We start from the raw sequence: 22,342 nt of genomic DNA, 5'->3' as shown, positions 1-22,342 counted from the left end.
TACATTTATGGCCATTGCTCCTTGTCCTGTTGCTGGGCACCACTGAAAAGAGCCTGGCACTGTCCTCTTGGCACCCACCCTTGAGACACTTATATGTATTGATAAGATCCTCTCTCAGTCTTCTCTTCTCTGGGCTAAACAGACCCAGCTCCTGCAGTCCCTCATAAGAGATGATCCAGCCCCTCATGTTTATGGCCTCTGCTTGATCCTCTCCAGTAGCTCCTTGTCTTTCCTGCACTGTGGAGACGAGAACTGACCACTCCCTCTCCAGGGCTGGGAACCTCACTTCTGAGAGGGTGCTCATTTCCAGCAGAAACAGATTGTTCAACGTGGAGGATTTTAAATCGGGTTCATCTTTCAGGTTACAAGCACAGCACTTTGAACTGACCCAAACACACAGCTATGGGGTAAGAGTTTCTGTTCAATACATACAATGAAGTGAAACAAAACACGGCTGTGCAATCACTCCTTCCTGCAAAATCCTTTCATACCTGAAGTTTTAGTTTGAGGAGGTCAAAATCAGCACAGGAAAACCTATTACCCATAACCTGCACACCGCAAACCCTTCAAGTGACCTCTGGTGGGGAAGCAGCTCCTTCATTTGTGCTGTAGAGGGTTTGGAAGGATTTATATGTCACTTCTTTGCAGTTAGAGCTCTTTTATTGTTACTTTTCCTGGGTGTGTGTGGTTACAGGCACAGTCAGGGCTTGTCGTCGCTGTAGTAGCGCTGCTTCATGGCTCGGTATTTCCTCAGGAAGTACAAAGCCTCCAGCTCCTTTATAACAAATTCTCCCCGGGCAATCAGCTGCTTAATTTTTTCAGGATCTGTCTCATCTTTGTTTTTTAGAAAAGCTGCTTTCAAACGGCTTCTGAAGTAGTCGGCTCCTTTGGGATACTCCCTTCCAAGGTACAGCAGCTTGGAGAGAAAAGAATAATGTGTTTTTAATTAACTGAGTGCACAGTGAAAGGGGATTTATTTTCGGGTTAAGGAAAGTGCTGGTGGCATTTAAGACACTTACATTTTTGTACAGTTTTATCACTTCACCTCTTAAAGAATTGGCCATTCTCACATTTCAGTGAACTCTGTCCTTGTGTGATTTTTTTGGTTTGTTTGGGTTTTGTTACCTGAAGGATAATCAATTTAAAATTAGCCTTCTCTGGGAGTCAGTAAACCACCTCAGCCTTCCTAAAACTTCCATATCCTACCAAGCCCCGTTTGCTCTAATTCTGGTTCTACTCTGTCTCTTCTTTCTTTTTCTTTCCCACTTTTTATTCTATTTAGTTTCTCATTGTCTTCTTCCCTCTCCCCTCAAACAGAAAATAAACTTCTAATAACTTTCAACAACTGGGACACTTCATGCTGTTCCTTGGTTGCTTTCTCACACCCTTAAAATTCTGCACCTGCTGGCCTGGCTGCTTCTACGGTGTGCTAAAAAACTACACATATATACACATATAAAGTGGTAAAGATATATAAGCAGAATACATATTTATGTATTATATATATAATGTATATATATAATAAGTATATATTAATATAGCAGTGTTTATAATAACATATTTTGATGTGTTTATTTTTATCTCCATATGTATTTATGTATTACATATTCCTATATTGTATATATAGGTATATGCATTTTATACATATACATTTATATTCCTGCAACTGTCACATTCATAAATTTTGCTTTTTTAAGGACTCTTCAAGTGCATTACAAATCGAGTCCAGTGTGCACCGGTAAAATATAAGGATAAGTGACAAAGTAACTGATTTTTCTTTCTGTAAACAGAAAATCACAGAATAGCCTGGGTTGGAAAGGACCTTCAAGATCATCTCGTCCCAACCCTCGGCCGTGGGCAGGGACACCTTTCACTATCCCAGCTTGCTCTGAGCCCCGTCCAGCCTGGCCTTGGACGCTGCCAGGGACGGGGCAACCAAAACCAAATCACAAGCGACTGGAATCCAATCCACCTCCCGCTGCGAGGCCTCCCCGGGCCGCCGCCTCCTCCTGGCTCTGCCTGCCGCCCCGCTCTCCCCGGAGCCATGCCCGGTTCCCCGCGGATCCCAGCGAGGCCGGACCGGGATCTCACCCGCTCCTCCCGGAACCGCCGCGGTGCCGCTTTACGGCAACGCCGGGAGCGCCGGGCCCGAGCTGCGCTTGCGCTTCGGGCGGGGCCTGTGGGGAGCCGCGGGGGCGTGAGGGACGCGGGCAGCGCCGCAGGCACTGGCGTCCTGAGGGACGCGGGCACCGCCACCCTCGGCGGGACATGGTGGGGCGGGGAAGGGGCCTGGGGTACGGGTTACATGGTGGGATGGGGAAGGATGAGGTAGTGGAGTAAAGCGGGGTATTCCTTGTTAGCTACCAAAGTCCCAGGAGGTAGGAAAAAGGCTTTAAGGCTGAAAGAAGCACCTGAAGGACGCATTGTCTTTTGTGAGACCCCCGATGTGAGTCCTTGTGCCGTGGTTTGCTGCTGTGGTTGCTCCGTGTGGAACCAGCCGGGAGGTGGCTCACACTTTGTTGCCAGAATGGCTCCGTGGTAGAAACTAAATTCCAAGAATCATGTGTTAGGCTAATTTTCTGCAATATTGAAATTCTTGTCATTATAGTTTTTCAATAGATGATCACATCCAATTGTAACGGAATAATAGTAGTTTTGTAATTATTCCTTTCTACCTGATACATTGTTTTCTGATGTTCTCTTTCCTTTTTTTCCCCCTTCTGATCTTTTAGGGTCCAAAAGCAAAAAAAAAGGTAGGTAGGCAGAAACTTGCTGTAGTTCACTGTTGTGTTTATTTTTTTTTTTAATCTGATTTTTTGGTTTTTTTCCCTGAGACAGCTGGCCAGGGTTAATGAATCTGAAGGAGTAAGAGGCGTCGTCAGGACACCAAGCTTTTGTGCCTTTAGCAGGGAAGCCAAATGTTCCTGCAGTGCTGCTGGAGGGAGCATGGCCAGTGCAGCCAGTGCTTGTTTGGCTTGGCAACGGGTGTCCAGGCAGAGAGGCAGTGTCCTGGCTCTGTCCCAGCCATGAGGTGGCAGCCGGACCAGGGCAGTGACTGTCCCCTGTGCTGGGCACTGATGGGGCTACACTTCGAGTCCGGTGTCCAGTTCTGGGCCTCTCACTGCCAGATGGACATTGAGGGGCTGGAGCGTGTCTAGAGAAGGGAAGGGAGCTGGGCAAGGGGCTGGAGCTCCAGGTACAGCTGGGGCTGGGGGTGAGCCTGGAGAAAAGGAGGCTCAGGAGGGATCTTATGGCTCTGCACAACTCCCTGACAGGAGGGGGCAGCCGGGGGAAATCGGGCTCTGCTCCCAGGGAACAAGGGACAGGATGCGAGGAACGGTTGAGGTGGCAGCCGGACCAGGGCAGTGACTGTCCCCTGTGCTGGGCACTGATGGGGCTACACTTCGAGTCCGGTGTCCAGTTCTGGGCCTCTCACTGCCAGATGGACATTGAGGGGCTGGAGCGTGTCTAGAGAAGGGAAGGGAGCTGGGCAAGGGGCTGGAGCTCCAGGTACAGCTGGGGCTGGGGGTGAGCCTGGAGAAAAGGAGGCTCAGGAGGGATCTTATGGCTCTGCACAACTCCCTGACAGGAGGGGGCAGCCGGGGGAAATCGGGCTCTGCTCCCAGGGAACAAGGGACAGGATGCGAGGAACGGTCTCAGGCTGTGCCAGGGGAGGGTCAGGTTGGACATTAGCAGGAATTTCATCATGGAAAGGTTTGCCAAGCATTGGAAGGGGCTGCCCAGGGAAGTTTGGAGTTGCTATCCCTGGAGGTGTCCAAGGAAGGCCTGGACATGGCACTCAGTGCTCTGGGCTGGGGGACAATGTGGGGATTGGGCACAGCTTGGACTTGATGATCTTGGATGTCTTTTCCAACCTGAATGCTTCTGGGATTCTGTTATTTGAGTGACAGGCTAGACACAGAATAAGGGGGATGAAGGGACAACAGGCAGAAATCCGTGGGAAACTGAGTTGCATAAATTGGTCCTGTGGATTATTCTTAATTCAGTGATAATGAATTTGTCTACCCCTTCCCAGCTGTGCATCTCACTCTTCTCAGTGCTCTGTTAAGTCATAGGAATGTGAAAAGAAGTTGACTAAAACATGATTTCACGTAATTGAAACAAGCAGGTTTTCCATTTTCAGTTTGTTTATTTATTTATTTAAGTGAAAAGAACAAATTCTTCCCTGAAATCCTAATGGGTAGAAGTGTGAGTTTTACTGACTCTATTTTGGAATAATTTTGCAAATGAATGCTTTGGTACCAAATGCAATAAGATGCACTCAGACTCTGGTAACACTTAATTGTCACCATTGTATTTGTCCCAGCTTCATGGCAATCTCTGTACTCAATGTTGCACTTATATATATATTTTTGCCAATATATTTATTGCCATGCCAAGTAGTGTGGACTGAACAAGTAGTTATTTATATCTGAATGTGTGATAGTCAAAACCAAAGTGTGAAATAAGTGTGTGTGAAGAAGGAACAGTGGTCAGATAATTTCTGAGAACTTCAAATTTAAAATATAGTTACTCTAGGATTATGCTGGAGGTGAACAGTGAATTGTCTAGAGTGAGATTTTACAATAGAAAAGAGAACTCTTTGCTATTTTGTCTTGTGAATTAGATGCTTCTAAATGCCAGGCTTGTCCCAAAATACGTTTTCCAGTATTTTCTAAAATATTTGAAGTTGTAGCATCTACTTTCTTATCAAATCTGCCTGCTAGTCAATTTCTACATTAAACCAAAAGATTTTAATTCTCTCGTGTTGTGCCTGTGTTTGGGAATGTCTAGCATAGAAAAATACATTAATTTTAAGACATTATCATAAAAAAGAGAAGAAAAAAATTTAGTCCAGAATATGCATTACTATTCTGGGGCCTTCACTGGCTGTCTAGGGAGTCTAAAATTTTAATTGAGGGATCACATTGGAAGGGAAAAGTTATAGAGTTATAGAACTGCCAAACAGTATTAAAATAATACTGACATTTGTTTTCCTCTCCCTTATTGCAAATGTGAAATCCAATGGCAAAAAGGGAAAATCTAAGAAAGAAAAGGAAGCAAAGCTGAAAGGTACTGTGCACTTCATTTAGAGGGAATGTGATGGACAAAATCATTAATTTAAAATAAATGGGCAGAAGGTAACACCCTGAACTAGATGTGAATTGCTATCTCTGTTTCCCAAATGGAAATGTTCTTCCCTCTTTCCTGGTGTGGGCTAAACTCCCTGTTCCTTGATGCTGCATCTCACTTCTCTATCAGAGCAATACTCTTCTCTAGTTACTCCTACTGCAATTAGGAACTTGGGAAGAACTTGCCATTAATCCATCCTGGTGGGGGCTTGGGCATGCTTGTGACTGCCAGTAAGTGAGGGCTAATTACTGGTAAAATTTCGTGATGGTAATAGAAGCTCAGGTGGCCACAGGCAGATTTGGGAGTTGCTGCTGCTCTTGCCTCAGTGCAGCACACAGTTGATATGATGTACTTGGAGGTGATGACATCAAGTCACTGTTTGGGAACTTCTGGGTTGAGGCACAGGCTGTGCAATCTGAGGCTGAAGGCTTAGTGGTTGAATCAGTTTTAGTTTTCACATCCTCTCTGATTTTCTAGTCCCTATGGCAGCAAAGAAGCCAGATCTGTGGAGTAGCAGATCCTGATGTGGATTTCAATGAAAACAGCTGTAAAATTCAAATTGTAGGAAACCAGTGGTTGTAGGAAAGAAGAAAAGGAATTTGGGATTAAAGCACTGAGTTCCACTCAAGATTTTGGATTGAGAATCTGTGTCCATTGAAGCTGTAGATGGAGAGAGCACTCCTGCTGCTGCACTTACTGTTCTTGATTCCACTTTTATCCTCACAGACTGATAGGGGCAGCGCCAGAGACTGTGTGTTTTAATACTACTCAAATTAATTTGGAGCAATCTTCATATGGGAGATTTCTGTGCAGTGAAAGATAAACATTTATGTTGCTTATTTTATAGTGGTTTTATCATTACAGCTGGTAACCAAATAATTTCTTAGATTTCATTTAGGAAAGCATGGTTATTCCCTTGATCTCTTTCCCAATCCTCAGCTGAAGCCCTATTACGAGCTCAACAAGAAGAAGAAGAGAGACTTGAAAGGGAAAGACTGTATCGAGAGCACTTGGAAAAGCTTGAGGCAAAGGTTAGTTTTTTACTCAATGAAAAAATCTAATCCTGTTTCTAAACTAGGGACAAGGCCTGTAAAACTCCAGTAATTTATAGGAATTCATTTTCTTATGCACGTATTGTTGGGAACAATATTGAGGAAAATTTCCAGTTTTGATAAATTTAAATATATTACCTTTTGTCATATGTCTTTCTTAAGTTTGGTTAAATGCCTTTTTTTTTTTTTTTTCCCATTTCCACTCTGCTTTCAATTGAATGCGTTTTTCAGATTCCCTATGAGGATGTTTGGTACAAATTCCTTAATTGGCTCCCTGTTCAAACAGATACAGTGATTTGTATTTGTATATATATATGTGTGTGTATTAGACTATGTATATTTATTTTACATTTTATATTTATACAGTCTGGCATTCAGAACAAAAACTGATTGATGATAGATAACTATTTCTGTGTCTAAAAAGAAAAAAGAGATTTACAGCAAACTAATTTTTTTAAGAGTCGCTCTTGTCTACTCCTGTTGTACTTCACAGAATATTTTTTTCCCCCCCTAGGGAGAAGATGACCTTAAAATTATAGAAACTAAAAGGGAAAAAATAAAACTATCTTTCATGTTTTTTCCAAGTTATGCTTACATTTTTTAGCAGTTCCCATTACAGCTGGCTCCAGGATGCTGATATGGAAACTGTTGAAATGAGAGGTTGCAATCATATGCCACATTATGTTTATCATATAGCTCAGCAGCTACTGTGATGACAATAACATATTACAAACTACTGCAATCTTCTCAATTGGATGCTTCATTTATGAAGCAAGTTTTCAGTGTTTGGATTTATTTATTATTTAAATAATAACTCGTTTAAATGTCCCCAATTTGTTTCTTCTATGTAAAATAATTGTAAGAAATAAGTCAGATCTTTAACTGCTGTTTGATATATGTATTTAACTGCTGTTTGATAGATGTATTTTTTTAACAGTATCAAGGAGAGAGGGAGTCTGAACTAGCAGAACTTAATTCACTGGAACAGAAGTTTCTTTCTGCACAGCAGTGGAAAATGGATTACAGAGAACAAGCCAAGGTAATCTTTCTTGCCAAAATCTGCCCAGAGGTTTGGCAAGGAAGAGACTTCAGGAGCTTCCAGTTCTTGAATGTAGGTGTGTGCTATGACAACATTTTGAATTCCATCTCAAAACAGTGACAGGCCATGCTCACTCTCTTATCTTCTTTACTTTGGAGCACACAGAAAAGAAATGTGGGCAAAGAGGAGCCTGTTTGGTGATCAAAGTATCAATGTCCCACACCATATCCCAACAGTCAAAAGGAATTGTAATTTCAGATGTTCTGGTACCTGTTCTTCCTCTTTTATTTCTTTAATTCATTCTGCTTTTAAGCATTTCACCAAAAAAGTTCTGCCAGGGCTTAAAAAGAAATTCTGTAGAACATTTGTTTCAGTGGCTCCTAGATATGAAAGGTCATGATTCAGAGAGAGAGGTTTGCCACATTTTTGAAGGATGTGGCACAAACCCAGGTCAGGGCTGGAAATGCAGCTAAAAGTTGATGTCTGCAGTTTAGGGTGACATCCGTGGTGGTTGTATCATCACCCAATGGCATTATGTACCTGTCAAGTTCAATTTGAGGTGGTAAGGTGTGGAAGTAAGTAGATTTCACTCTTGAGACTCTTGCAGACACATCACTCAGTAACAGTCTGATAATGGCATTTGGTCAGGTAAGGAACCAAAGGTTCAATATCCTATAGGCTTGTGGGCACAAGGATTTTGTCTTAGTCTTGTGTTATTGCTTAATCCTGTTAAAGTCTCTGTAGAACAACTCCACAATCATAGGATAGCCCATGTTAGAGAGGACTTCTGAAATTCTGACAGTTCAGCCTCCTGCACCAAGCAGGGCAAAGTCTGAAGTTAAATCAAGATGCCCAGTTGGGTTTTGAAATATTTAAAAGTTGGAGGTACCCCAACATCTTTGACAGCTTTACCACTCTCACTACAACCATTTTTCTCTGAATGCAATTGGCATTTCCCTGTTACAGCTTGTGATCATTGCCAGCTGTTGTTTGTGGGTGTTTTTTGACAAACTAGAACTATTGATTTTAAAATAAGTCTGATAAAGCACTGATAGATTATGGGAAATACCAGAGTTTCTTTTAGTCTGTTGTTAAGATTATTTAGGATAAAATAAATATATAATACCAAATACTGAGTTTCCACATCTATTTCTGAACAATTTCAGTTTAGATGAAGACATGCATTTACACCTTACCATGAAATCTATCCTTTTTCTCAAAAAAAAGTGCTGTTAGTTCTAAGACTGTGATGATAAAAGTGAAGGTCTCTTTTAAGTGTAAAGATGTAAAAAAAAAGAAATCAGTTGTCTTACTACTGAAAATTGATCAGTCTTCTATACAGGAGTTTCCAGTGTACTCAGCACTTCCCTATTGTTGCTTTGTTTGAAGTCAGTAGGAATGCTGGTGGAAGTGGTTAAGAATGCAATCCTATAAGTGCTTTTCCTTTAAAAGATCCATTTTCCTTTGCAATGCAGTTTTCAGTAACATGGGATTATTAATCTTCAGCAAACAGGGGGGCAGTGTTTTGTTAATATCCTATTCTATGGATAAAAAAATTCCGTTACGAGTGATAAATTGATCCCATGAGCCAATGTTAGGCTTATGTTTGGCATTAAGTGGGTTTAGTCTGCCACTGTTTTTTTGTTTCCACCTCTTACAGGAATGACCAAGAATTGATTTGAAAATAAAGTTGTTTTTAAAAAGCCCTCATCTAGGATTTCACATTTCTACTAGAGGTTTCTGCAACAGGAGAATTGATGCTGGTAAGGGAGAGGAAATCTCCTTCAGAGGCAGAGAAAGGAGGAGTAAATATTGCAGTAGAAGCTCTTAATCAACTTCATTGCCAGTGTAGGAATTTTCAGTTTTCTTGGCAGAATCTGATCTGAGACCTGCCTCTTCCACCTGCACCTTCCTCGTTTCTGTTCTCAGTCATTTTATTCTTCCAGTCCCTCCCTTGTGGCAGGTACTGAATTCATTGCTTTTGTGGAACAGAGCAGAACCCACTGATAAACAGGTATAAACACCAAGTGTGAGTTGGGCAGAAGCATCTTAACACATTAATGTCAAAGTAAACCTTTTTTTCCTGGCATAGGGATAATAAACCAGGTGGTGTTAGAATCCTGTTTAGATGCAGGTGTGAATTTGTCACTATAATATAGTTGTCTTTCAGAATCCTCCTTTTTCTTGTAATAGCAGTGTGCAGCACACCTGTATCCACTTTTCTCTGAACTCTTCTGCAGTGGGAGCACTACCTCAGCTGTGATGGGACTCCTGACCCCACTGTGCCTCAGGAAATCAACACTTTCATGAGCTTGTGGCGTGATGACCAAGATGAGGACATTCAGCTTGTGATGACGAAGGAGGAAGTAGTGTTAAATGTAAGTGTTAAAATGGTGTATTTCAGTTTAAGCTTAACATATCCTTAACAGCCTGCTCTAACTCTATTTTCCCTTTTTTGTGGCCAAATAACTGAAAGACCTTCAACACCTAGAAGTTTTTCTTCAATTTTTCTATTTTTCTTAAATTACAGATCTGTTGTTAATCCTGAAGAAGTTGTGTATTGACTTTCAATATGCATTTAAGGGATTTGTGTGCTGTGTTTCTACACTGAGGTCTAGCATTCCAACGTCCATATTCCCTTCCATTTTAAACCAGAGCATATAAGCTCATGTCAGATATAAATGCTTTGGTGGACAACAGCCTCATTTTGTAACACTTGAACCAGTAAAATGTCATGTAAGAGCAAAAGTTCCCAGAATTGATTTTTACCAACAGAAGTCACCAGCCATTGATAGCTTGTGAAGCAATTTTAAGCAATCTATGCCTGCTCTGTAAATTTAGGATTTTATTTTCATTTATGCTGACTTTATGGTGTTTTTCAGAAAGTTAAATGGGGTCTTCTGGAAACTGGGGGTAAAGTTGCATGTGTAATACAGGTTTCATTGGGTTGGTTTGATTCTGAGTTAGATTTCTTACCTGTCTGGGGAAAAAAAAAAAATATATTTTAAGGATGGTGTCAAAACAGATACTTTTCCCATGTAAATGTTTTTTAGTTGATTGAGAAGTTGGAGTTTCTTCTGTTGGAGGCATCACCAGAAGAGGTCACAGACAAACAAAGAGACCAGTACCAGGAAGTTATTCTGCAATTGCAGGATCTGCTTCATCAGAAGTATAATGATGCTACCCAGAACCTGCTCAAAGTGAGATGTACTGCTTCAAAGCTGTGATATGTGCACATAAGTTAGCTCCAAGTGTCCTTTAGTGATGGTTGGCTCTGTTTGGTCCTAAGCTGTCACAGAAATGAGTCTGTGAGTTTCCAAACCATGTTTATAGCACTCACCAGACTTTGTAATTACTCAAAACTCCTGAAAATCTGAACTTTACAGTGGAAAATCTCACCATTAAGTCAGACAAGAATAAACTACTGGGAAATTTTGTGACACTTGGGGATGATGAAACCAAGAGGTGCTGTATGAAATTTGTTGACTGTACCAGAAAATGTAGATGCGAAAAGCAACTCATAAGGTTGCCTTGTACACTTTTTTTTTAATACAAGTTCATGTAATTAAAATATTTTCGAAACTAAGATCTTGGGAAAGGTGAAGAGTAGTCAAACAAGGAAATGAAATTGTGCTGGAGAGTCAGTTTTCTGAGCTGCATGTGTAGGTAGTGACCTTGCTAATTCACTAATTCATTAATTTCATTAATTATAAATATATAAATATGTAAATTATATATATATAATATAAATAATAAATAAATATATAATATATAAAGTATGTTTAGCAAGGGAATATTAGTGAAATAGTGAACCAGCCGTATGTGCACAGTCAAAACCCCCTGCAAATTAAGAAATGTTGAATTTTTGTTTACGGAATTTAGGATTAAGCTCCCAATAGAATTAATATTTCACAAGTTTGGTGCTGCCTAAATGATAAAATAATCTGTACGGTGTATCTGGAGTAGGAGTCCATTTTTACTCAGTAAATCCTTTTTTTGTTTGTTTTTTATAATTTACCCTGAGAATTAGGGAAATAATGGAAGAACCCATATTTGGCAGTACTTGGCTCACAGAATTTATGAAGTCAGAGAAAAAAAAGCAATGTAGTTCAAACTTTAAGCAACAGATTTGAGTTTATTACTGTTGTGCTTTAATATATAAATACAACACAGCTGGACATGGTCTGGTGTCTTTTCATTTTTACATGTATTTCTTTATTTATTTATTCAAGTAAACATAGGTAAATCAAAGTGAAATAAATAACATATGATTTAATTGGCTTTTTTCTTTGTAGATAGCTAGTATGTATGAAGATTCTGAAACTGGGAATATGCACACAGTCCTAAAGGATAAAAACATTACTTTCTGTATTTGGGTCAATCTGAAGAAGAAAGCAAGGTACAGCACACTGAAATTATTGATTTGAAATGAGACCTGGCTTTGTTGAGTAAACACTAAGAATCAGTTTCTCATAATTTTTTGTTGTTGTTGTTGTTGAATAGCATCCATTCTGCAGATTCTCAGTGCTGGCTGCTGGTGAGAGTGGTTTAGAGATATATAAATTTCTTTATTAAAATGCAGCAGCAGAACCCTGTCACTGCCAGAACAAATTTGGAAGAAAAACAGTAAAGCTCATGCAGAGAATTGAAATTCCTCTGGAAGCAGTGTTTCTTGCTGATGCATTTAATATTTTCTAAGTTATTCCAGTTTCTTGCAAAGCAGTGAACGATACTTTGTACTCAGTTAAGAGAAAATACTTTAAAGCCTGGGATGCACTATCATTTCTGAATCTAAGTTTTGTGTTTTTATTGGATTACCATATAGATGGTACATTTTCAAAATGAGATTTTTGAGCAGACTTCCTACTCCCACTCCATAAATGTAAGGAATAAGTTATTAAAAGGACTTTAGCTTGACTAAAGACCTGTTGCTGTGAGTTTTGTTAAGATACGTAGAAGGGTGGGTGCTGAGCAGTGTCAGACTGACCTGCAGGAAGAACCCATATGGATTAAGTGTTAAAGCCTTCAGCCCAGCAGAGAGATTCACTTAAAAATATTCAACCAACAATTAAAAGCTAAGTGTTGCTTTACTGGAAGATTTTTAGAACTTGTGACTAGCTTATCTTATTCAAAAGCAAGTATTACTTGAATTATTTTGAAAGGTGCTGAGAGTGATCTAACACAGACAGCTGTGCAGGAATTTTCCCAATAAATTAGTCAGTTTTCCCAGGAATGTAGTTTCTAGAAGAACTGCCATGTGATCCTGCCTTATTGTCATCCTGTCAAGATTTATTTTTGAAACTTCTGATCCCCTTGATGCAGTTGTGGCTTTGCTGGAGGGTCTTACAGACAGCTGCCAGCACAAGCACTGTGACATCCCACAGCATTTCTCAGATGCTGCAACAAATCCTGGAAGAGATTTGACCATTTGTGAGGAAACACCAAATGAAGTGCTGCCAATCTTACCAGGCCCTGTTGCTGTTGTCACTGCCCTTGCCAGGTTCAAGGACCATGTGTTCCAGGAGGCAGGGCATGGCTTTGAGCTGCCCAAATCCTTGGCTCTGAGCAGCGTGGCCGTTCGTGTGCTGCACACCCACTACGACCACTTGTCTCCCCTGTGGGTGCAGTGCCAAGGGCTGCCAAGGCAGGAGGCCTCAGACAGCATGGAGTTAGCTGAGCATCCAGAAGACACTGGGCAAGGACCAGGAGAAGAGGAGGAGAAAGGCAGGGAAGAACCCAATGTGCCTGCTGCAGAAGAAGCGGGTTCTAAGGGGAGAAAGGTAAGTAAAAACCTCCTCAGAAGATACCCTACACTGCAAGATATTTCTGTAAATTTCTGGCATATATAGATTAATGAATTCTGCTTCTGCGAAACTGACAGCCTCACAAAATCCCTGCAGGAATCCCATTTTAGGGAAATTTGCAGCATTCAGGCTAAGATTCAGAGTTCAGCAGGTGTTGGCTGTGCAGGTGTCTGGCTGTTCATGGCTGTGTGCTGACCCTTTGCTGTTAGAGCCTTTTCAAATATGATTTCTGGCTGCCTGTCCTCTTCCTCAGTTCTCTTCCATGGAATATGTTGGCTTTAGATGTGATGGAGGTTGCTTGGTTTTGTGTTGTCCATACTGCATTTGGAGTTTCACCCTGTGTATCACCTGTGACTTGCAGATAAATGCCCTCTCTTCTCTAGCTAAAATTATGCAGAAATAACTGACAAAACATCAAGTTATAGGCAATTTTACTATGTTTGGAGCAATTTCATGGGATAACATGAGTGGAAAGGGATCCACAAGGATCCTTGAGTGCAACTCTTAAATGAACAAATTCTGAGATCCATACAGGGATCAAATGGGGATCAAACCTCTCTTCATGATCATGGCTTTTCTCCTTTTCAGTCCCCAACACCTTTGTAATGAATCAGTGCTTGAAACCCTGCTTCTTTTGGTTCCTTTTTTTCTTTTTTTTTATATGACAAATTTTGGCACTTTTCACCTACATTTCTCAGACTTTCTCTAAGCTGCTTCATTTTATTCCCTCTCTTTTTCTTTCCCAGGTCTTGGCACTCTTTCTCTCAGTCCATTTTGTGAATTTTCCTCTTCCCTCTGAAGGCTCCACTTCTCTCAGCTTCTGTCCTCTCACCTCCTGTCCTGTTTGAGGAGATGTGTGTTCTTTCCACATGCTGGCAGGTACAGCCAGGGCACAGAAGGTGCTGTGCCTCCAGAGGAGTTTGCTGTGGCAAGGATGTATCCCTGTCTGCGCTGGATATTTGTCTGGAAATCCAGGGGAATGTTTCTCAGCATCCCCTGTCTGGCTCCCCACATTCCTGTGTGTAAATACTGTGAAATACAGTGTGAAAGGGAATAGATATCATGGGCCAGGCACAGGCCAAAGCTGCAGATGGGGCTCTGGCACAGTTTCAGTGTTGGTTTGGATTCAGCCTTGACTTACATTTTACTTTGTGCCACTCTGCTGGCTGTAAAATCAGCAAAAACCACAAGTTTAGAGTGCATACTCTGCTGAAAAAGTGTTGGGTGCTTGTTTGGTACTCAGGGAGCTCAAGATGGAATTTGCTGTGGAAATGAAGTAATTACTTTGTGGTTATCTCTAAATCCAGTTCCAAATCAGAAAGTACCTTTACTCAAAATATTTTTGATAGCTAGGTAGAAATTATTTCTCTTAAAACCTTGACCCTGTAGCAAGATTGGTACAAATGTTTCTGTATCCCTTCTCCTTGGGCCTTCTTGAAGGAGGTGATACCTTCTTCATTGTGTTTGTCTCTGCCTAATGGAAAAATGTCTCTTGTTTTTGTCTAGGAGAGTTTCACCTCACTGAAAGAGACCAGCAATAACACAGATGATATAAAAGAGACAGAGGAGGAGACTAGGAAGAATTCAGACATTTTGGATGTGCCGTCGCAAGGTATTTGGTTATTTTTTAAGTGCAGCACTACAAAAGTACTTAGGCTAAGTATTTTATGTGTTAAAAATTGTTCCCTGTGAGTGTGGGGAGGCCCTCGCAGAGGTTGCCCAGAGAAGGTGTGGCTGCCCCATCCCTGGAAGTGTCCAAGACCAGGATGGATGGGGCTGTGAGCAACCTGGGATAGTGGAAGGTGCCCAGGGAGCTGGAACTGGACTTAAAGGTCCTTTCCAACCCAGGCCATCCCATGATCTATGGAAACACTGCAATATCTCCATGTGAATGGAGCAAAGTTTATAAATATAGGGATGTTTTGATAACATTTGGGTTTTGTTGACATTTCTGTTAATGACTCCTAAATCATGTGGAGCGATAACAGGACAGATAGGAAAATGGAGTTTGTCCCCGTGCTTATTTTTATTTATTTATTATTTATGCTTAAACATGTTTATCATGTTTATATAGATACGTGTATTATTATACATATGTTTATGGGTGAGACATACAGTCTTTATGAATCTGCCAGGCTCTGGGGAGATCTACTTCCTCAGAAAATTATAATTCCAATGCATATCATGGTAGGCATTGGTGTAGTATGGGGTGTTGCTGAGTATGACCTGAATGGGCGCTTAAAGTGAGAGGGCCTAATTCTAGGAAATAAAACTGTTTGTCTGTCCCACATAAGTTACAAATTTCTCCAGTATTGTGGTGTTGTCCTTTGGTTTAATAAGAGTGAGTTTTCTTGTGGTACTAGCTTAAATAAAACAACTGCAAACAACTATTAGCATAGTTTAGCTCCACTTTACAGCCTTTTTATTCTGGTAAAAAAACAAACCCCACCCCACAACACTTTGGACTGAGCACAATCCAGAGAACCAGTTGTCAGACTAGACCCTAAAAGCAAGGTTTTCAAAAGAATATAAAGAACTTGAGGACTTGTGCCTCATGTGGAGGAATTTGTATTTTATTTCTGTCAGGCTTTGCAAACCCCTACCACAGTATTAGGTGCAGTGGATGTGCACAGATGTGCACAATTATACCTGAGTGTTTTCCAGCTTGTTCATCTGTTTTAATAAGGAAAGAAGGGGAAAACTGCTTTTTCTGGCATGCTCATGATTTGCATACTCTTTCAATTACTTTTGAGAATAGCAGTGAGAGGATGCTCAGTTACCTTAAGTTCAAAACAAGGAGCCAGGTAAATAAGGGTTAAAAACCAGAAACGCAACAACAGAGAAGAGTGACAGTTTCTCTGGATTTACCCTTATTGTGCCACTATTAAGGAGATAAATTACCTTGGGACAATAAATAGTTTCTTTAGAAGACACTTATATATTTTTGTATTATTATTTAAAAAAAACAAGTTAAAGTGTAAGCTACCACTGTAAAATGCACTAAAATGTTTTTTGCTGCTTGGTAAGTTTGTTGTTCAGAACAACTGTAAAAGGACATTATGGTGGTGTGTGATACAGTAGAGTAAAACCTCTACAGAATGTAACTAAATCTGACATTAAATTAACACCATTTTCACTTTCATTTTTTTTAAAGCTTGAAGACAATTTATAGAGAGCGTTCTCATTTTTTGATACAGTCTTATTTTCTCAGAGCAAATTTCATAACAATTACAGTAGCTGTTTTTACAGTATTGAACACTTTTTTCTTGATTCCTGTCAACAATAACTCCTCTCCTCCTGTACCATCCCATGTGATGTTTTATGTGGGCTGGTTTGGCTTTTTTAAAGAAAATATTTATGGGCATATTTTCCACAGTGTTTCTGCCTTTTACTAACATTTTCCAACTAATTAAGCCATAAGTTCATATATTTGTGATATATACGTAATTATGCATAGGAAAAAAAGGAATTATCTTTGTTATCTGAAAATTGTGTTTCGTGTTAAATCCTCTTGCTCTTCCTAATTACCATGTCTTTCACCTTCAGCACATGACTTCTTAGTGTCTTATTTTTATATATCTCTTTATTTGCTTCATTTCTTTGCATATCAATACAATCTTACTAAACCTGTCCAGAATCTACTGTATTATTGTGCTTGTGAAATTCTTCTATGGGCTCATTTTGTCTGTCAGTAAAACCTTATTCCCATAGAAAGCATTTGGAACTGGCTACAAATTCAAAAGCTCAGCTGCAGTCCAGAAGTGCTTTTCATTGCTCTCTGCCTGTCCTCATGTTTCAGTGAGTGTTGAGGAGCACCAGCAGATGGGGCTGAAATGCTGCAGAGTGAAACACTTCTAGCACAGAGTGAACATCAGGAGAGGTGGAATGTCGGTGAGTTTGAGCACCCAGTTAACTCCTGCTGTCTGCTGAATTTTCCAGAAGAGGATGCCCTGCTGCAGGAGGAGCCAGGAGGCAAAGAAGAGGCACCACAAGTTGTGGATTTGGAGCAGCTGGTGCCCGTGGGGGGTGTGTACCACATCTCTGCCCTGCAGCTGCCACCCCAGGCCCAGGACGTCGGGGACTGGACCATGGTGGAGGTGAGGGAGGACAGGGATCAGCCCCCGGTGCCCCTGAGGAGCTGCTTCTGAGGTTTGTCACTGCTGTCACATGCACTGCACACGAGTTCCTGAGCAGCAAACTAACCAGGCAAGGTTTGCAAATCATCATATGTGGGTTTTTTTTCCTATGCATAATTATCTTTGTTATCTGAAAATTGTATTTCATGTTAAATCCCTCATATAGAAAATATAATTTTTCTTCTCAAAATTATATGTTTTTCACCTTCAGCCCATGACCTTTTGGTGCCTTATATTTATTTATTTTGATACATTATGTTATTTGCCTCATTTCACATCAATACAATCTTACTAAACCGGTCCAGGATCTACTGTATTATTGTGTTTGTGAAATTCTTCTGTGGGTAACGATGGGCTCATTTTGTCAGTAAAACTTTATTCCCATAGAAAGCATTTGGAACTGGCTACAAATCCAAAAGCTCAGCCCCAGTCCAGAAGTGCTTTTCATTGCCCAGCTCTCTGCCTGTCCTCATGTTTCAGTGAGTGTTGAGGAGCACCAGCAGATGGGGCTGAAATGCTGCAGAGTGAAACACTTCCAGCACAGAGTGAATATCAGGAGAGGGGGAATGTCGGTGAGTTTGAGCACCCAGTTAACTCCTGCTGTCTGCTGAATTTTCCAGAAGAGGATGCCCTGTTGCAGGGGGAGCCAGGAGGCAGAGAAGAGGCACCACAAGTTGTGGATTTGGAGCAGCTGGTGCCCGTGGGGGGTGTGTACCACATCTCTGCCCTGCAGCTGCCACCCCAGGCCCAGGACGTCGGGGACTGGACCATGGTGGAGGTGAGGGAGGACAGGGATCAGCCCCCGGTGCCCCTGAGGAGCTGCTTCTGAGGTTTGTCACTGCTGTCACATGCACTGCACACGAGTTCCTGAGCAGCAAACTAACCAGGCAAGGTTTGCAAATCATCATATGTGCATATCTCACATATTTTTCATATGTGAGAGGTGGAAGCACAGTGGTACCAAAAATCACTGCTGATTCAGCTCCAGGCTCTTCAGGCTGGTTGAGGGCTGTGGTCACTGGGTTCTGGTTTCCTCTAGCACTGACCTACCCCACAGATGGCACTGTGGAAACCTCTAATAAGCAAAATTCCCAAAAAGCCAAATTCAGAGGGCAGGACTGTGGGCAGGGAAGAGGCCCAGGATGTTCATTCCCAGCCCCTGTGATCTCTCCTTCCCTCTGACACTGTGGGGACAGAGTGGAATTACACCTGCTTTTGCCTCCCATGCCCCTGTCTGAGTCTGGGATCTGTGAAAAATGGCCCATGCTGTGGCCCTGCCTTGAGGGTGCCTTCAGCAGCACAGGAAGGGGTCCAAGGCCTCCTGGTAGCTGCTCTTCTACTGCCTTCAAAGTTGTACTTGGAAATGTGCAGTATTAGGAAACCATTTTAAATGGCGTGTTAAAAGGCTTTACAGTGGTTAGATTAACTCAAAGATAATGCATTTTCTGATAAACCCCTTATCTGTCCTTTTCCTCTCTTGCCAAAGCTGCTGGATGTTGGATTGGAGGTGTATCCATATTCCCCAGGAGAGGCTGAAGATGGCACACAGGAAGCAGTACAGATAACCCTGAGGCTCCCTGATAATGTGATTTACTTTAAAGTGCCTGTACTAGCCCGATGGGATCCTGCAGGTATGAACTTAAGACATAAATTTATTTTAAATTTGAATAGTGGAATTTATATCTGAGTTGGACTGTTGTTACAATCCAGCTGTAAATATAAGGGCCAGTTTGGAGCCTAGAAATAGTTTGGGGACTTGAATGTTAATTGGTTTGGGGATTTTGGTTTTTTTTGTTTTTTTTTTTTTTTTTGTTACTACTTCTTTGTTTGTTTTACTTCAGCATTACTGCCAGAAGCCTTCCATATACATCTTTCCATTCTCTTTGTCCAGGCCAGCAGTGGAGAACTGATGGCATCAGCAAGATAACCTATGAAGCAGAAGAAAAGAGCATCACCTTTAGTATGGGCGCCTTTTATACAGTAGCCCTTCTCCAGGATGGTCATCTGAACCTGCCCTATCAGGCCTGGGAATTGCATCCTACTGGTGTGGATGAAGGACTCTTCACAGTTACTGCAGTCTTTGCAACCATTCAGATACAAATTAAGGTAGTGTCAATAATTTTTTAATCAAACATTTGCAGATAAAAAAAAACCATAATTATTGTCCCTGATTAAGAATTTGGGATGCTTCCACAAGAGCAATTTGAATCTCTTCCTTTCCAAGCACTGCACTGGTTATTTAATTTCAGTTATTTACTATGAGACAGCATCTGTGCATTTGCTCTGGAAAGTTTCAGTCAGTGCTTTGCTGCTGGTTTTGCCTTGCTGCATTCAAGCCTGTTCCACCTGTTAGAGAGCTCAAAAGTGTTCCCCTCTCCTCCCAGCTCTACCAAGAGAAATACAGGGAGTTCTAGCAGCTTACTACTAATGCTCCTTGTTCTCAAAGTTCAAGCTACTCATGGTTATCCATCTGTTCATTGTGTATAAATGTCATCAGTGTCATTTCTGAATTCCCACACAAAGCTGGCTTTCTTCAGGATCTGTACATGAAAGGTCACAGCCCAGAGTAACAGATTATGTGGGTAATACCCAGCATAGCAAAAATACCAATATTTGAAACCTAAACCAGAAAGGAGCTTCCATGACCAGTAAGTTGCTTTCACTGGTTTGTACAACAGGATAATCAGTGTATGTTGTCTTCAGTAGTGGTGGAAAAGGAGGAGGTGCTTTCCCACATCACAGGAAAATGGATGAGTCCTTTTGCCCTCAGAGCAGCTTTGAAAAGAGCTGGAGTGAACATTTTCCCAGCAGAGTACTCTCCCAAGTATGTCCCTGTGCCCAGAAAGGTGAGTGCCAGAGAGGTTCCTGGTGGTTTTTCCCCATTTTTCACTCAGGTCACCCTTTCCTGCATTGGGAGCTGCTGTGCTGCCAGCTGAGCCAGGGACTGAGTAAAGCAGGCTCTGGCACTGCTGTAACACAGGGAAATAGAGATCTGTTTGTTTGATTTGTACTTGTGCACTGCAGGCTGCCCGGGCAGAAGTGAAGGCCTATGAACAGATGGCTCTGCTTGCAGCTGCTTTTGCTTTTGCTCACAGCAAGTGGAATAAAGAAGCAGAGCCAGAGAAAGTCGTGTTCAAGGTTTGTGGAGTCCCACAAAACTTCCAGAGCAGACCAGCACTGATCCCTTCCCCAGTTAGAAACAATTAACTCACCCGTGGTGGCTTCAGCCCCTGCCTCAGTTCAGTGTCACAGACTGCACCTGAGAGCTCTCAGGGGACACAAGTCTCAACAACAAAGACACTTGCTAAGGAAAATGGAACTGGTAAGTCACCAGGGGAGGCTTTAGCCAGAGCTGCGGTGACAGAGCTTCATGCTCTTCAGAGGCCCCTTGAAAATCAGCTATCTGCTCTGTCAGCTTTTTAATGAACAGCTTCTTCCTGCCTGTAGGGTTTCTTTTGCTCCCTACTGCAAAGAAAGGAATGAGCAACCTCTCTGTTGGTTTGTCTCCACCTGTGAACTAAAATATGGTTAAAACTTCCCCCAGACAGACAGACATTCCCACAAACAAACACATGTGGCTAGAGAAAGGTAGCGCACCCCACTGCTAAAAGCTGCAGTGGCTTTCTCACTCTCAGGTTAAATGCACGTGACACACAAATATTAGAATTTGTACTCTGACAATGGCACAGGCTTCACCTCACAGTGCATTTCTTCCTGCAACAGGTAAGCGAACATCTCACAGCAGGTTCTGCCAAAGACAACGACTGGGCCCTTTTTATGTTCAGTGGTGAGAAAGTACAAAACCTCAAGCTCACTGAAACCAGTGAAGCTTTTTCAGAAGAGCTGAAAGAAGAGTCTGAATTTCACTCCACACTCTACCATATGCTCAAGGATTCTGCCAGCAATGAAGCCATGGATAAAGTGGAAAGAGCTGGCTTCCTGTTTATTGATTCTGTGTATCAGCTGCTTCTTGCTACCAGAGTCTTAGCATACTCTTAGATACTGCATGCTTTCCTTCAAAACTTTATTATCAAAAGCTTTCAATAAAGTTACATTTCAAGTCTTAAATCCTTTTCTTTTCAAATAATTGAAACAGGTTCTAAATTGCAAACATTTTATCTTTGTTCAAGCAAAATAAATTCTTTATTCACTTGTGGCTAGATCACTTAGACATGTTTTATAGAACAAAATTGCTGTTCTTTTGTAAACCTCAGTAGAACTAAGATCCTTTTAGCTACTTTTAAAGATGACTTTGGGCAGAATGGGAAAAAGATTTTTTTTTTTCATTTCAAGACATGCTTTAAAGAAAAAAAACTGAATTTCCCCCCAAAAATACCCACAACCCAACAAAACAAATCCAGACATGTAACCTGAAATAACACCAGCTTCAGCTCCTGTCCTGCAGGGCATGGCAGTGCAGCCCTGGCAGCAGAGCCAGGGTTATACCGGGGGAGGGCCGTGGTGGTGCAGTCCTGTGTAGGGCCACAGCAGCTGCTGCAGCGACCTCCAGGAGTCCCCAGTGCCCACAGGGGCTGCATCTGCTGGCCTCTGCAGGTTCAGCCCCGTCAGGAGGCTCGTGAGAGCAGCCAGCAGGACCAGGATGGACACAGATACCCAGAGGGTTTTGTTGGCGTTGCAAAAAGAAGCCTTGAAGTGGGACGCCCATGCTGACATCAAATTATACCTGGGCAGGGCAGGAAAGCACAGAGCCCTTTAGTGTTTCCCCAAAACATACAATTTTTCCCACCCCACCCCAAAAAGTCTTGGAGCAAACTAGATCCCACAAACATCAAGAGTGACAGGTTGTTACTGTTTTGGGAGCTGTGCATGGGAGCTTCTGTTCTGAGTTTAAAATACAATCAAGGAAGCAAATTCTTGATAAGCTGGCCCAGCTCACCCGTCCACTCATGCTCCCTGTTTCTCACACTGGGTTCCCAGAGAGCATTTCCCAGTCATGGTCACTGCCTGCAATGGTCAAAGGAGAAAAGATCCCAGGGAAGCCACAACATCTCTACTTGCTTCTTTTCCCTACCAAGTACCCTGGAGTGAGTGCAGTGACCCCCAAGGATGGAGAGAGGCTTTGGATGAGGCAAAGAGACTTGAAGAGCCCATTTTCCAGAATGATGCTTGTTTGAAGGTTTGTCCAATATTTGATGCTTTTGTGCATTTCACATGTGT

The 22,342-nt window shown here is 41.8% G+C and overlaps 2 protein-coding genes across 11 annotated transcripts; one reads left to right on the top strand and one right to left on the bottom strand.

The window, feature by feature from the left end:
- Positions 1 to 641: 641 nt before the first annotated feature.
- Positions 642 to 2,154, bottom strand: ETFRF1 (electron transfer flavoprotein regulatory factor 1). Of its 2 annotated transcripts, none has more exons than XM_041469615.1 (3): positions 2,092 to 2,154; positions 1,020 to 1,125; positions 642 to 916 (listed from the first exon to the last, which is right to left on the bottom strand). In XM_041469615.1, the coding sequence occupies exons 2-3, from the start codon at positions 1,062 to 1,064 to the stop codon at positions 701 to 703; spliced, it is 261 nt and encodes an 86-aa protein (XP_041325549.1). In that variant the 5' UTR covers positions 1,065 to 1,125; positions 2,092 to 2,154; the 3' UTR covers positions 642 to 700. The 2 variants fall into 2 exon arrangements, with proteins under 2 accessions (XP_041325549.1, XP_041325550.1); XM_041469616.1 differs by having other exon boundaries at positions 1,973 to 2,108.
- DNAI7 (dynein axonemal intermediate chain 7) lies at positions 2,108 to 21,271 on the top strand. Of its 9 annotated transcripts, none has more exons than XR_005955332.1 (16): positions 2,108 to 2,271; positions 2,733 to 2,753; positions 5,037 to 5,073; positions 6,073 to 6,164; positions 7,123 to 7,224; positions 9,465 to 9,602; positions 10,278 to 10,424; positions 11,520 to 11,623; positions 12,725 to 13,004; positions 14,535 to 14,640; positions 16,968 to 17,125; positions 18,651 to 18,795; positions 19,056 to 19,270; positions 19,843 to 20,010; positions 20,189 to 20,486; positions 20,888 to 21,023. XR_005955332.1 is itself a non-coding variant. In XM_041469604.1 (16 exons), the coding sequence occupies exons 1-16, from the start codon at positions 2,269 to 2,271 to the stop codon at positions 21,161 to 21,163; spliced, it is 2,106 nt and encodes a 701-aa protein (XP_041325538.1). In that variant the 5' UTR covers positions 2,108 to 2,268; the 3' UTR covers positions 21,164 to 21,271. The 9 variants fall into 9 exon arrangements, 7 of the variants coding, with proteins under 7 accessions (XP_041325538.1, XP_041325539.1, XP_041325543.1 ...); XM_041469604.1 differs by having other exon boundaries at positions 20,189 to 20,302; positions 20,888 to 21,271; XM_041469607.1 differs by having other exon boundaries at positions 2,202 to 2,271; positions 6,021 to 6,164; positions 20,189 to 20,302; positions 20,888 to 21,271.
- Positions 21,272 to 22,342: the final 1,071 nt, after the last annotated feature.

This window comes from Pyrgilauda ruficollis, unplaced genomic scaffold, assembly GCF_017590135.1.
Source record: "Pyrgilauda ruficollis isolate IOZ18807 unplaced genomic scaffold, ASM1759013v1 scaffold238, whole genome shotgun sequence".
Classification (NCBI taxonomy): Eukaryota; Metazoa; Chordata; class Aves; order Passeriformes; family Passeridae; genus Pyrgilauda; species Pyrgilauda ruficollis.
The sequence above is the reverse complement of the archived record's forward strand: the minus strand, read 5'-3'. Positions and strand labels throughout refer to the sequence as shown.